The 12,540-nt window shown below is 47.5% G+C and overlaps 8 protein-coding genes across 8 annotated transcripts; 4 read left to right on the top strand and 4 right to left on the bottom strand.

The window, feature by feature from the left end:
* Positions 1 to 112: 112 nt before the first annotated feature.
* On the bottom strand, positions 113 to 915 carry EDB93DRAFT_1148101 (uncharacterized protein). The gene is made up of 3 exons (XM_041449554.1): positions 725 to 915; positions 530 to 660; positions 113 to 473 (listed from the first exon to the last, which is right to left on the bottom strand). The coding sequence occupies exons 1-3, from the start codon at positions 765 to 767 to the stop codon at positions 402 to 404; spliced, it is 246 nt and encodes an 81-aa protein (XP_041307436.1). The 5' UTR covers positions 768 to 915; the 3' UTR covers positions 113 to 401.
* A 169-nt stretch (positions 916 to 1,084) lies between these two features.
* EDB93DRAFT_1085642 (UBC-like protein) lies at positions 1,085 to 2,229 on the top strand (the record flags this gene model as incomplete). The annotated part of the gene is made up of 8 exons (XM_041445924.1): positions 1,085 to 1,112; positions 1,169 to 1,245; positions 1,317 to 1,328; positions 1,380 to 1,529; positions 1,583 to 1,604; positions 1,661 to 1,702; positions 1,755 to 1,857; positions 1,908 to 2,229. 8 exons carry the CDS (start codon positions 1,085 to 1,087, stop codon positions 2,227 to 2,229), a joined length of 756 nt encoding a protein of 251 aa, XP_041307435.1.
* Positions 2,193 to 3,329, top strand: EDB93DRAFT_457114 (uncharacterized protein). The gene has a single exon (XM_041456441.1). The coding sequence runs from the start codon at positions 2,498 to 2,500 to the stop codon at positions 3,065 to 3,067; it is 570 nt and encodes a 189-aa protein (XP_041307434.1). The 5' UTR covers positions 2,193 to 2,497; the 3' UTR covers positions 3,068 to 3,329.
* On the bottom strand, positions 3,310 to 5,850 carry EDB93DRAFT_1104230 (Pre-mRNA splicing factor PRP21 like protein-domain-containing protein; the record flags this gene model as incomplete). The annotated part of the gene is made up of 4 exons (XM_041447395.1): positions 3,310 to 4,934; positions 4,984 to 5,303; positions 5,355 to 5,661; positions 5,715 to 5,850. 4 exons carry the CDS (start codon positions 5,848 to 5,850, stop codon positions 3,310 to 3,312), a joined length of 2,388 nt encoding a protein of 795 aa, XP_041307433.1.
* Positions 5,851 to 5,995: 145 nt separating this feature from the next.
* On the top strand, positions 5,996 to 6,476 carry EDB93DRAFT_1250711 (mitochondrial 54S ribosomal protein YmL31; the record flags this gene model as incomplete). Its single annotated transcript, XM_041453049.1, has 4 exons — positions 5,996 to 6,045; positions 6,098 to 6,212; positions 6,271 to 6,390; positions 6,444 to 6,476. The coding sequence occupies 4 exons, from the start codon at positions 5,996 to 5,998 to the stop codon at positions 6,474 to 6,476; spliced, it is 318 nt and encodes a 105-aa protein (XP_041307432.1).
* Positions 6,477 to 6,547: 71 nt separating this feature from the next.
* Positions 6,548 to 7,648, bottom strand: EDB93DRAFT_1240732 (U3-containing 90S pre-ribosomal complex subunit-domain containing protein; the record flags this gene model as incomplete). The annotated part of the gene is made up of 5 exons (XM_041451791.1): positions 6,548 to 6,726; positions 6,777 to 7,046; positions 7,096 to 7,170; positions 7,226 to 7,376; positions 7,433 to 7,648. 5 exons carry the CDS (start codon positions 7,646 to 7,648, stop codon positions 6,548 to 6,550), a joined length of 891 nt encoding a protein of 296 aa, XP_041307431.1.
* Positions 7,649 to 7,875: 227 nt separating this feature from the next.
* Positions 7,876 to 9,300, top strand: EDB93DRAFT_1085810 (ribonuclease H-like domain-containing protein; the record flags this gene model as incomplete). The annotated part of the gene is made up of 6 exons (XM_041445936.1): positions 7,876 to 8,307; positions 8,374 to 8,526; positions 8,580 to 8,756; positions 8,826 to 8,924; positions 8,977 to 9,075; positions 9,154 to 9,300. The coding sequence occupies 6 exons, from the start codon at positions 7,876 to 7,878 to the stop codon at positions 9,298 to 9,300; spliced, it is 1,107 nt and encodes a 368-aa protein (XP_041307430.1).
* Positions 9,301 to 9,677: 377 nt separating this feature from the next.
* EDB93DRAFT_1284575 (uncharacterized protein) lies at positions 9,678 to 12,083 on the bottom strand (the record flags this gene model as incomplete). The annotated part of the gene is made up of 11 exons (XM_041454484.1): positions 11,530 to 12,083; positions 11,426 to 11,495; positions 11,181 to 11,367; positions 11,070 to 11,114; positions 10,831 to 11,018; positions 10,726 to 10,778; positions 10,561 to 10,675; positions 10,347 to 10,508; positions 10,191 to 10,299; positions 10,013 to 10,136; positions 9,678 to 9,961 (listed from the first exon to the last, which is right to left on the bottom strand). The coding sequence occupies exons 1-11, from the start codon at positions 11,675 to 11,677 to the stop codon at positions 9,678 to 9,680; spliced, it is 1,485 nt and encodes a 494-aa protein (XP_041307429.1). The 5' UTR covers positions 11,678 to 12,083.
* Between the last annotated feature and the right edge of the window lie 457 nt (positions 12,084 to 12,540).

Below are 12,540 nucleotides of genomic sequence, written 5' to 3'. Positions count from 1 at the left end.
CTTGAGTAGAATTTCATGGAGATATCAGAGGACTGGAGTTTAGCGTTCAGATCGGAACCTGATAGATAAATGCTTTGGCTTTGGATACTCCCCCACGTAAATCCAAAAGGACTTGAATTCAGAGCGAATTTATACTTGGGACGCTCACACATGTCCAAAGAAAGGTACAGGCTATTCATCGAATGTCATGAAGACACTACGGACCCTGCATATCCAAGAGGAATCTAGGGTTTTCTGGTGGAGGACTTACAACACGTTCCTGGAATCAGTACAACAGGAAAACAGAGCGGAAAATGCATGTCATGATCTGACGTATGACGCTTTAAAATAAAATTGAATGAAAAGCCAGGCGTTGCTGAAACTCATGCGGCTGCGTATGAAGAACTGCAGATCATATAAGACTATTTGGAGTTTCTGCCCAGTCTAGCGAGGTGGTAATTTATCGACGATCTAGGTTGTTTGCCGCGGATAGGCTGTACAGCGAAGCAGTGAACACATTATACACTTGATATGCTTGTTCCAGACTTACTGCGGTGCGCATGCATTGAAACAAAGTCTCGGCCGCTGCTTGACATTGATTGCTGGCTAGCAAGTCGCCTGTTGCTGCCCAGCACCCTAGCATATTTGAGAGCTCTACTGCACAGACGTTCGGGGGTAAGTCTACGCGTGGGCCGTGGCATTGGTCAAATGAACTGCGCAGAGAGAGGATAATTTTGGCACTCACTTTTCCGAGGTCTGACCTTGACCTTGGCAATGTGCACCGTCATCTTTTTGTAGATTAAACAACCTAGTACTCGACCCTCGCTACAGCAGAACCGAGGCTTGGAGGTTTGCGTGAAAGCAGTTAATAAGGCCAGAGTCGCAAGCAGACTAAACACCTGAAAATTCAACGCACGTGACCTCAGTAGTAAGTGATGCCGTTACGGCGTTAATAGCCCATCTGGATTCTTCCACGTCTACAATCATCTTGAAGAGCTTCCACTACTTCCAGCTTCAGGTAGGAGCCCGTTTGATCCTCGGTATATCCCTATTCGCGAACTGCAAGTCCGTACCATATCCCCGCTACAGCTGAAGCGCCGAGGCGATGCCTGCACTCAACAAGAACAATTCCGGTGCGCCAGCACTAGTCTGCTTACTCTGGCTGTAGATTGACTGGCCACCCGCATAGCTGTGAAACGGATTATGCAGGAAGCGAGGGAGCTCGCCAACGATCCCTGCACCGATTACCATGCAGTTCCTCTTGAGGTGCGTGCTCCACACAGGCACGAGTCTCTTATCGCCGCCGACTCATACTTGTCTGGACTTCGCAACCATAGGATGATATCTTTGTATGTAACGTCTACCAATAGTGTGTGGGCGTATCAAATGACCTATTGCAGGAATGGCATTGTACACTTCGCGGTCCCGCTGGTACGGAATTTGAAGGTGGTCTGTATCATTTCCGTATAGTGCTTCCAGCAGAATACCCCTTCAGACCACCTTCCCTGATGATGCTTACGCCCAATGGACGGTTCGATCTAAATACCAAAGTACGCCCCTTGCTAATAAGACGTTAGAGTTACGTTGAGCTTATGTGCATCAGATATGCATCAGCTTTACAAACTGTTGGTTATCCTTGCAGTGTTGTGGAGTCGGTTAACTAACATTTGTTGTACTGCAGACCATGAAGAGGAATGGCAGCCTGCGTGGGGTGTTCGCACAGGTACTTTCCTACATTCTAATTCGGCGTTAGTGTGCCTTAACTTTTGCACAAGCTATAATCGGACTCCAAGGATTTTTCCCCTTGAAGGGTCAGGCAGCTACTGGTGTTGGTTCTGTCGAATATCCGCTTTCGGAACGCAAGCGTCTAGCCCAACTGTAAGCCTCGGCGTGGTCTGTACTAAATAAATCTAACGTCACCCCTTAAGGTCACGGGAATGGGTTTGCCCACAATGTAATCAGTGTAATCTAGAGCATCTCCCTGATCCAAAAGAGGAGCCGCCATCTAAGAACGCAAATGTACTGTCACCGTCGTCAGCTCCACCTGCTGACACCGCGGGGGTTGAAGTTGTTCAAGAGAGCTCGGCCTCCCCCGTGGTATGCCAGTCCGATAGGATCGAAGAAATCCACGTGCGTGAAACTCCGCAACTCACGCATCGTAGTTCGCACCGGCCTCCCCTAATTCTCGATACTGCCATTTGTGTACTCCTTGTCTTGGTTCTAGCGTTACTCTGTCGTCGAGTGTTGTGATGAGTAGTAATATATTTCGTATTCGGAACTTTGTGAGTAGAGTTTAACCGGTATCACACACACGTTGGGTGAATAACCGGGTTTCATTTATAAGCATTTTCCGAGGATTCGATCATTATTTAATAATGTTAACACAGATTTGTCATCGACCCTAACTGTGCGGGGATTCCCTGGGGATGTGCTGCGTGCCGGCGACTTGTTGGTTACGCCCGCAAATTGCCATGTCCTAACTCAAATTATTATTAATACCATATTTGGCTTCTACGTGATGATATTTATGAAGGACCAGGTTCAGGCCCCCTTTAAAATCAGGAAGACACCAAGGCGATTTGCCTGCTGCGACTTGTTCCTTGACTTGTTCTCATCGACAATGCCAGACAGTTTCTCACAAAAAATGCGCAAGGGCAGATCTGTATCGCTTCATCTCCCAAAGCAATCCAACCCCACGCCAGTACCCCCATCCCTAACGAACTCACCGCACCTCTCCTCGCCGTACAGCATGTTTCGTCAGAAACCTCCCTTGCTGAAGACCCCATCCCAGGAGGATGACGAGTGGTTGCGAGACATGGTGCCCATGAATAGCGAGCAAAACACCTTTGATGAAAACCTTCTGAGCGTGTCGCAACCAGTCACACCAGTACAGAAGCAATGGGAGACATCACAAGAGGGGTCACCATCGTCGTCAGGGAGCTCGTCTCGGGGTCGCGCAACATTGTTTCCGACTCGACCTAACATGCATCGTTCATGGTCGTCTCCTTCGACATCCTCACCATCTATCGTCCCTGTGCCACCCTTTGACTTGACGGGCGGACGAGACACCCGGCGGCGGGTAGTATGAGCCCAGCGTCATCGCGGACTTGCGTATTTATGAGAATCATGTACTCTCTATTTCTTTGGGTCTTATTAGGTTACATCGGGTCTTGAATTTCATTGGATTTCCGGGTTTAACTTATCCTACATCACTTCCCATCTTCAATGGTTAACTTTCACTTTACTTTATACATTCTTACTATCGATTTCACAAAGTACTATGTTCTTAGAATTATGTATCCTATGTTACAAAAGCAAACGTACACGCGATCACTTCTTCTTACCAGCAGTAATGCTAAGAACGACGAGATCATCCTCTTCCAAATTATGACTAGCGATAGTACTGTTGTTTGTCAACATCTTACCCGCATATGATATTCGAACTTTGGAAAGGGGGAGATTGCTGCCAAGAACTTGGTTTATCCGATCGCGCAGCGTTGAAACCAACAGAGTGAGAGGAAGGTCTGCAACAGTGATTATCTGACCGTCAAGTTTCCATTCCGGCTTAGACGGGTCGTTGGGAAGTTGCACCAACAGTGATATGGTGTAGGGATGCATTGCAACCCAGTCTGCTTCAGGATACAAGGCACCACCAGGCAGCTTCGCAATTTTTTGCCGTTTGATAGCAGGTTGTTCTTCAAGTCCTTCCATCTCGTCTGCGCTGCGCACCATACCCGCGTGTGGCAGTGTTCCCACACCACCGGCCATCATTCCAGCCATCCGAGAAGGATGCATCCCAGCCGCAGGTGGCTGGTAACCGAATGGCTGTGCAGAGTCAAGACCTTGATAGTGAAGTGGTGGAAGCATAACTGGCGGTGCCTGAGGCGGATATGCGGATGCAGGCTGCGGGCCAGATGAAATAGTAGCCGAAGAGTAAGAAGCGGACCCAGATGATTGCACAGGAGGGGCAGGTAATGATGCGTGAGGTGGAGGTAGACCCGTCATTGCAGGTGGAGGTGCTGACACAGGGCCAATTCCAGGGCCGATCGCATTGGAATCCTGGGGTCCAAGACCCTTTGCACGATGGATGGCAGCAATTTGCTCGTCGAAGTTGACGTTGGTCGAATATTTATCCATCGTAGAAACTTTCGTCGCAGTGTGACCATCCCATACAACCTTTTCTCTCTCTTTCCGACGTTCCTTCTCTTCTTCTTCCTCTTTCTTTCGTCTTTCTTCGTCAGCCTCAGCACCGAAAATGTCCACACGTGTACGGGCCAAGTTTTTAAGTGACGATACTACGTTTGCACCGCGCAGAAGCTCGGACGCCTGAGCTTTACGAGCTTCGATATTGTCACGGTGAGACTTCCACTTGGGATCCAGTAGCTCAATACGCATGTGCTCATCGAGTTCGTCAACAGGAATCTGCTGTCCACAAATTGTGCATGTCGTGAGGGTAGCTCCTTTCTTAGCACCAACTAGAATTTTCAAAGATAAGCCAGCTGTCAGAAGGATCAATGCTGATAACAAACGTTTTGGAACATAGTCTGTCCTGATCTTCATAGGTCCAGAAATGCTAGCACTTGCTTGCATTGCGCGGGCGCGCTCAAGTTCTCTCACTCTCTCTTCATCTTCATTCTTCCTCCTCAGTTGCGCTTCATCGTCCTCGTCATCACTCTGTTCCATTGCAGCGTCCTCATCTTCAACAGCCCCAATCCCAACACCACTGACTGCTGCAGCCGCTTCGGCCTCTGCTGCAGCCTGTCTGGCCTTGTGAGCTTCTATCTCATCTGCAGTGTTCTCCATAATCATAGCAGCCATTCTCTTTTGAGCAAGCGTCATGCTCTCCACTTCCTGCACACTCATTGGAGGAGGAAGCTCCGAATTTGCATCAGCAACCGTGAAATCGATTGTTTGAACGATTGCATAGTCATGCCAATCAATCTCAGCAAATGCACCTAAAGCAAAAGATCATAATTGGTTGTCGACGAGAGAAACGTAACGTACGTTTCTCTGCTTCTTGGTCATCTCGTCTCTTTTTATCCTTCTCCCTTTTCAAGCGTTCCCAACGGGCGTATTTTCTTGATTGCTCTAACGTTGCCCCCTTTGCGCCTTCCTGCGCCCTATGACTCAACTCCACCAACATCTCCTTACTTGGATACAAAATTTTGAGGTACTGCTCCACGAGGCGGTTGAAGCAACCAAAGAGAGAATGAGTGGGTCGCAGGAAGTCGAACTGATAGTTCCTTCCCTCATTTTGCGAAAGCGTCGCCAAGAATGTCCGCCCGCGACGGGCGGTAAAAAGTGCAGTCAGTTTCATAATATCTCTAACAGAAATCATTAATCGCATTCATGTGGAACATGACGAGGCAACGCACAAGTCAATAGGACTGACATTGGGCATGTCCATAGCAAATTGTGGCTGAGGTGGTTCGACGCCAAGATCCTCTGGAATCATTGGCTTTTCTTCTTCCCCGTTCACCTTTTCCTTTTCTTGTGAAGTGTCATCCAGCTCCTCTCCAGCCTCTATCTTCTCCATGCGATGCCTATAGTAAGCATGATAAGGATCCGCGGGGTTGAGGAACGAGAACTTGGGATCCTGACGCTGGTTTTCGCGAATTTTATCCTCAAACTGAGGTGGGTTCGCAGAGCGAGCAACGAACAATGCCGTTCTGTCGATGACAGCTGCAAAAAAGCAAATCTCAGAACAACGCACACGACACAATGAAAAACCTTACATTTGATCTCTGGAGGTGGCAGGATGAGTCCACTGGTAAACCTGAGTGAAGGATCCCGAATGCTATTCTCCATTTCGACATCGCCATTAAAGACGTGTCCGTTCATGACAGGCATTGTCTGTGTTTCTACCGCCATGGTTATTGTCGACGTGCGCGACGTTGATGAATCCTTGGCTTGAGTCGTCCGTTCACTAAGTCTTATCGGAGTTCTAAATGAATCTGCGCGGCATCTGTCGGCAAATGCCTCTTAAGCTACGGCGACTAGCTGACTTGCACACGAAATGTTTGGTGCTTTCCGACCTACGTCGGTGAATCTAGGCGGTCTACTATGGTAAGCCGTGTAGCACATTCAGCGGCATTTTCTCATCATATCTTGTGCCCAGGAAAACTCCATGGAAGTTGTCAATCACGCGAAAAGCCAATGCACGTGCTCGTCTGAAGAAAGTCGACGCAGTCATTGAAACGGTCAGAGCAAGTGGTATACAATGCGGCGCATTGGTAAGCTAGTCGACGTGCTCTCCTGTGTTTTATATGGCTTGAATTTTTGCGCCTTCAGGAAAAGGCATTGCAGCTGCCCAAAGAGCACGAGATGGATCCCAAGGATAAATACACAGTGTTCAGCGCGACTTCACGAGGCTATCGAAAGGGCATTCACAAAGTGCCCAAGTGGACTAGAGTGGGTTAATTATCATCAATTGCGCATGGTATATTGAAACGCCCACTTATTAGCTCACACTAAGAGTCAACCCGAAGGGATTTTAAGTGATGCCTCTTTACAGCTATGTAATACAAAAACGTGGTATTGTAATTTTGACTTAATCCTATGGGATCAACTAGAAAAATACCAGTTGGATTTTCCCTTCTTGAATGCCCTTGAGTACCTTCGGCGCCCCTAGAACAGTTCGGAAGACTTCGTCCCGGGTCTCTGGGATATCTAATAAGGTTCTTTTCTTCGCATCTTGATATGAGATATCCAGGATAATGTGTGTGAGCTGAGACACCGAAAGGGCATCTGAGAAACATTGAGAAAGTGTTTACATTCCAGGGTAGTATCTAACTCACCGGTTTCACATAGTAGTTTCCCGATTCTTCCAGGAGTCCCAACAGCAGAACCAATTTTTGACCTCTTGAGATAAGAAACGTGCTCTTCCAGCTTAAAGTGTCTCGCAAATAACTTTGCTACATCTGCACCCTTCTCACGACGCAGTCTCTTATCTTTGAGAACTCTCGTCGCATCAGCAACCCGGAGTGCAGCTCCGGCTATGAACAGCAAGGTGGGAGCTCCAGCCACTTTGGACCTTTGCGAAAGACGGGTGTGTAGTGTCGGAATAACTACAATAAATCGGTGTACATTTGCAACATCCAAGATGCAAAGACATACCTTGGATAATGAATTCAACCAGATTGTCTAATGTCCTCGATCCCGTCCATATCGTCGTATCCGCGATTGATGATTCTGTCTAGTTGTTAAATTGATATCATTCTCTTTGGACCAATGTAGTTGAGCTTACCGGGTATCAAGACGTCGCTGAGCTCTATCCCAGACATTGCAGGGAAAGATTTGACTTGCATAGATGATACATAGTCTGCAAGTTTGTGAGCAGGTTGCGCTGCCACTGAAAGAGGCTCGATAACCTCCACTGTTTCTGCCAACTTCCTCTTCTGCGAAAGATAATAATTGTGAGTGAAAGACCAATGATCCGATAGGTAGCACTAACCTTAATCTTGCGCTCCTTTTCCTTTTCTCTCCGTTTGCGTTTCTTCTCTGTCGTTGATTTCTCCTTGATATGAACCTCCGCTTCCTCGGCATCCTCATCTGCACTAAGAAGACCACCTATATCATCGCCTGGACCATTGTCTTCCTCACCAGAGGTAGCAACGAGCTCATCTGGCACGAAGTCATCATCCAAGTCGTCACCTCGCTGACCATTCATGCTACTGTGAGACAAGACGTAGCTGTGAGAACACTGGCGAAAACAAGCCTTAGAAATGGTGCAAGAGCCAAGAAAACTTTTTGCTTCCGCGGTCCGTGAAGCTTGCCGGATGGTGCCGAAGTACTTGTCTGCCAGTGCTCTTGGCTTGTCTGGCCATAATTACATGTACATTGAACGGTCACTTACAAGTTACCAGTGTCGATTGCCCACAACTTGGCTCTGATACTATGCAGCTAGTAGACCTTGACCTCGACAGGCTATTGTCTTCATTTGTGACCTTTCTTCTATCCTTGATTCAACTCCTGGGCTTCAATTGGAAAGTTCTTCTACTCTTTTTGTTTCTTATTTGGTCTGTGACAATCTTTACACGCCGTGCAAAACAGTCAAAAGATTCTCCTTCGCTGCTGATCGAGGGTTCTCCCTCCCCACAAGCGCCTTTCAATGGTTCAGATATCCCTCCAATATATCATCATCCACATTCGCAGATATCTGACAGACCAACTTCAAAGTCGTCGTCGCAAGCTCAAAAAGATCTGATGGTGCAAGTCGCTCAAAAACAGGATCATCGTGTGAAGCAGCCCTACGATGCCTTCCTTGTTTTGGACGTTGAGGCTACTTGTGAACAGGGGACCGACTTTGAGTGGCCCAATGAAATCATAGTTCGTCTTATCTACTATTACATGATCTTTTTACACTCGATTTTTGACCATTTCTCACTAACGCAGGAATGGCCTGTTTGTCTGATGCGCTGGAAGGATAAATCAGAGCAAGGAAAAGCTTGCCAGCTCGAAATCGTAGATGAGTTTAGGAGCTTCGTCAAGCCCACTTGGAGACCTCAACTCTCGCAATTTTGCACGGATCTGACAGGAATCACGCAAGTTCGTCCCATGCTTCTGCTTCTGCTTTGATGGCATGCCATGATACATCTCAGGCTCAAGTCAACTCGGCGCCAACCTTCCAGAAGGTTCTGAAGATGTTTGCACGGTTTTTGATCCGTCATGGATTGATAGATCCGAAGAGCGGGAGACCTATACAACGTTTCTGCTGGTGCAGCGACGGACCTTTCGACATAAGGGATTTCGTCGTGAAGCAATGCTTCATATCGAAGGTCAGTGATCTACATGAGCCAAATATGTAAGAGTTCGATCGATTTCATTATCTTGTCATCGATAATCAGGTACCTATGCCATTATGGCTCAAAGGGAATATTCTCGACGTTAGAAGAGTCGTCTCGGTTTGGGCAGTTGCGCCTGGCAACGTGGACACCACAATCCAGGTGCCTATCATTTTTTGTCGGTTGGCGGGCTCAATAATGATGCTTTTCTCAGCCATCGGCACGTTCTCATATTCAATCATTAAACATACCTCAGCAGTTGCAAGCCCTTGGGTTGCCAGCGTTTCAAGGCCGTTTGCACAGCGGTATTGACGTCAGTACACGACTTCCTCATGCAGCTATGCCTTGCTGATATTTTTGTTTGTCTTCACACCGTCGCTTCTTCCCACAGGACACACGGAACATCGCACGTGTGATGACTGAACTTGCTCGTCGTGGAGTCCGTTTGGAACCTAAGACATCCATCAATCCAAATCGTCGCTGGAATTGGATGGGAAAGCATGGAGAGGTTCTCGAGCACACTCTAATGTTCCAATGATATTGCTTTAGGAATGTTTGTTATCGATTAATGATTTCTAACACGATGAGAGTAGCGATGCAAAGTTAAAACACATCTATCTAAATAAATATTAAGAGCGTTCATTCCCTTCCGAGTGAACTAGTCCTTCTGTTTGACCAAGCGTCTGCGCCAGCAAGTACCACTCGCGGTCACAGTTGAAAAAAAGAACCTTGATACGCCGGCTAACTTGGTTCCCGAAAATACGTATTTGTGAGATTTCGCGGAGGTACAGAATGAGCAGTTGTGTTGGATACACGAGGATGAGAAATAAGTTGTGGGTGGTCTGGCGTCCGACACGTCCCACGCCCAATACGAATTAGAAAATTTACTGATGAAGTACATGTTCCTCAGCTTCATCAGCAACAAAATTCTGGAGAGTCACTCACAAAGTCCCAAAGAGTTCCGAATGCAGGAATCCCAGCTTCCTTGCAACCATGCTGAATCTCAAAGTTACCCACGTAGTTGGAAGTGATGAAGACAACCTCCGCCTGCCAGTATTCGTACACCTCCTTCAAGATCTTCATGGTGGGTGGACGACCACCACGGACCTTGGAGTCCCAAAGGAGGAGACGTTCTGGACCGACGTGCCTGTGGATGAGACCACTGATGGTTGGGCCGAACGTCTTCTCTTGGTCGGAGCCTAGCAGATACGTTATTGATATGCATATACCTGAGGTTCAAATTGTCGTACCGATCCAAATCAGATACCAGTATGGGGACTGAATGCAAGTAGAAAGGGCTGCACCGAGACCGGTTCCAGTGCAGATACGAATACCACGCTTGTAAAGGGTCGACGTGTTAGAGACACCGGCGATCTGAACAAAAAAATTAGCAATCTGGTCGAAAAAAAACAGCTTAGGTCGTATTACCTTCAGCTCACGAGTCCAGATCCTTCTCGGCGGGTCGTTGACCAGGCTCTTAGTGAAATCGCCTTGCACGCCGCAAATCAGGTAGTGATATTTGGCATGAGTACCCTCGCTGCAAAGAGTTAGGAGAATAACATGGCGACGACACTGAAGACTCACGAGATAGTACCGAAGGCATGGTATTCCTTGACCATTGAGCGGCTGATACGAGCAAGCAGACCCTGTTGCATACCGCGCTCGAAGCGGAGAACAGCGACTTTCGGAGAGGGTAGTTCGATGTCGACCTTGACGTGTCTCGTGCAAATCCAAGGTAGAACAATGCTAAAATTGCTGTGAGCGACGTAATTAAGAAGGCAGACAAAGCAGTACTCACAACGTGGACATGCCAACAGAGTACCAAAACGCTTGCTGTTGGACGACATATCTTCCGATGTGGTCGAAATTTCCATCCGCAGTGTTGTATGCATTAGTCAGGATAGTGTATATCCCTTCGGAAAATTAGCAATGGTAAGCTTTTCTACGTCAAGTTTGAGCTTACAGGTCATGCCCAAGGAAGTCCATCCGAAGAAACGATGGTTCCTCTCAAACACACTAGACGGCGATGTGAAAAATGCTGTGATGAATGGCCGAAAAGAGTACTTACTTGTGATGGGAATTCCTTACCCACGGAAGACCTGCACAAATCGTGATGAACAACACAATTGTGCAAATTACACCGAAGGCAAGTATAGAGTCGTTGAACAAATACTTCTGCTTAAATTGATGCACGACCATGAGGACTATCCAAGCTACACCGGAGATTGCACATCCGCTGTGGATACCACCGAGATGCTGTAAAGAAACGTCAGCTACCTGAAGTCGCCGTTGGAAGTTCAGACTGACCTGAAGAGTGGAAGTACACCCAAGGCGGAAATATAGGGGAGTCCACTATAATAGAAAATAATAGAAAATACATCAATACCAATCGAGATGTTAAAAACGCATGGCACGAACCTTGGCGAAGAAGGTGTTGACGAACCAATACAAAAAACGCCCAAATATCTCGTTACGTACAAGAACCGAAACGTTCAAGTTACCAACGACCAAAGCACCAGGATATTTTGCAGCGTATGGCCAAGCTCCAGCAATGGCAAAACCAAGCCCAATGAAATTCACTGTGAAAACGACGGTGAAGAATCGCCTTGATAAATCAGAAGGGTGAGTAATCCGACCATATGTGTTGTCAGATAATACCATACCTATAACTATCGTACCAGATAATCCAAAGCACCCACAAGGGTGGACGCTTATGTGCTGGTTTAGCAGGAGCTGGCGGCGGCTTTGCAACGTTTGAGGGAGTGACCTGGCGCATCCTTCTTGAGAGACTGCACGGCGAACACCTCAATGTCTGTTGCCTTCTTCTCGTCCTTGGCGAGATCGGCGACCTGAGGAGAGTGGTCTAGTGTCCCTTTCTCTGCGTCATTGTAAGCCAAGGCAGGTTTGGTAGACATTGTGCGTAAGTCGCGAAGAGAAACTACCCGCTTGGCGTAGAGAAAATATGAAGCGCGAAGTTTTAGACATACAATTTGAGACCTTTTATCGTTTCGAGACCGCGGGTCCTTTCCAAGAAGGTGACTTGTGAGAAAGACAATCGCGCCTGGATCTCGGAATTATTTTGTTGCCACATTACAGGACCGATACGACACAGGATGTTCACAGCCAAGACTCCGGCTCCTGGGTGACTTTCCGGCATTCAGACAGACTCGGATGAAGGGCGTGAACATAATCAGTGTCAGAGCCGGATGGAAACTGACGATAGCGACCTGTCAATTCAATATCTCGGTCGTCCTGGAAGAGCATTGTTTGCAGTGACGTGACTCTCACTTAGCACATTCTCTCGGAGGACACACGTCGGGCCATCCAATCAATAGCTATGTGAATAACTACGGCAGCGGTCTGGGAGGTTCCCCTGTGTAGGGACTGCAAACATTTCGCGGGATAGTAACTGAAATAGTCATCCAACGAACAAAAAATTGTTGGGACTTACACGTATGACATTGCTGAAGCGCTGATAGGCCTATATGCAATATCACGGAACGTGCGGCCTACTCCTGGGAGATGGGAGTTTAATTTGGCACCTCGGGAATGAGAGCGCGCTCCGGCACTGCTTGAGAACCGCCTGTCACTTGGAGGCAAACAACTTTAGAGCTGTGCGAACACAAACTCAGAAAGCGCGCGTGACCAAAAAGGAAAGTGACTTAATGCCCTAAATTAACAATAAAAAAAAGTTCTGTTTTTATCAGATAATCATGATGGGTACCTTGCATTTCATGATGATCTAACGCGTTGGCACCACGTCGGCACAATATGAGAA

Source organism: Suillus bovinus (assembly GCF_016758785.1).
Source record: "Suillus bovinus strain UH-Sbo-P2 chromosome Unknown EDB93scaffold_30, whole genome shotgun sequence".
Classification (NCBI taxonomy): domain Eukaryota; kingdom Fungi; phylum Basidiomycota; class Agaricomycetes; order Boletales; family Suillaceae; genus Suillus; species Suillus bovinus.
The sequence above is the reverse complement of the archived record's forward strand: the minus strand, read 5'-3'. Positions and strand labels throughout refer to the sequence as shown.

Bases quoted from the DNA above. Each gene is read 5' to 3' on its own strand.
- EDB93DRAFT_1148101 (XM_041449554.1), bottom strand. From the start codon at position 767: ATGACGGTGCACATTGCCAAGGTCAAGGTCAGACCTCGGAAAA. The intron at 661-724 runs GTGAGTGCCAAA...GCCCACGCGTAG, and splicing joins CAAGGTCAGACCTCGGAAAA to ACTTACCCCCGAACGTCTGT. The intron at 474-529 runs GTAAGTCTGGAA...TTCGCTGTACAG, and splicing joins TTCAATGCATGCGCACCGCA to CCTATCCGCGGCAAACAACC.
- EDB93DRAFT_457114 (XM_041456441.1), top strand. From the start codon at position 2,498: ATGATATTTATGAAGGACCAGGTTCAGGCCCCCTTTAAAATCAGGAAG.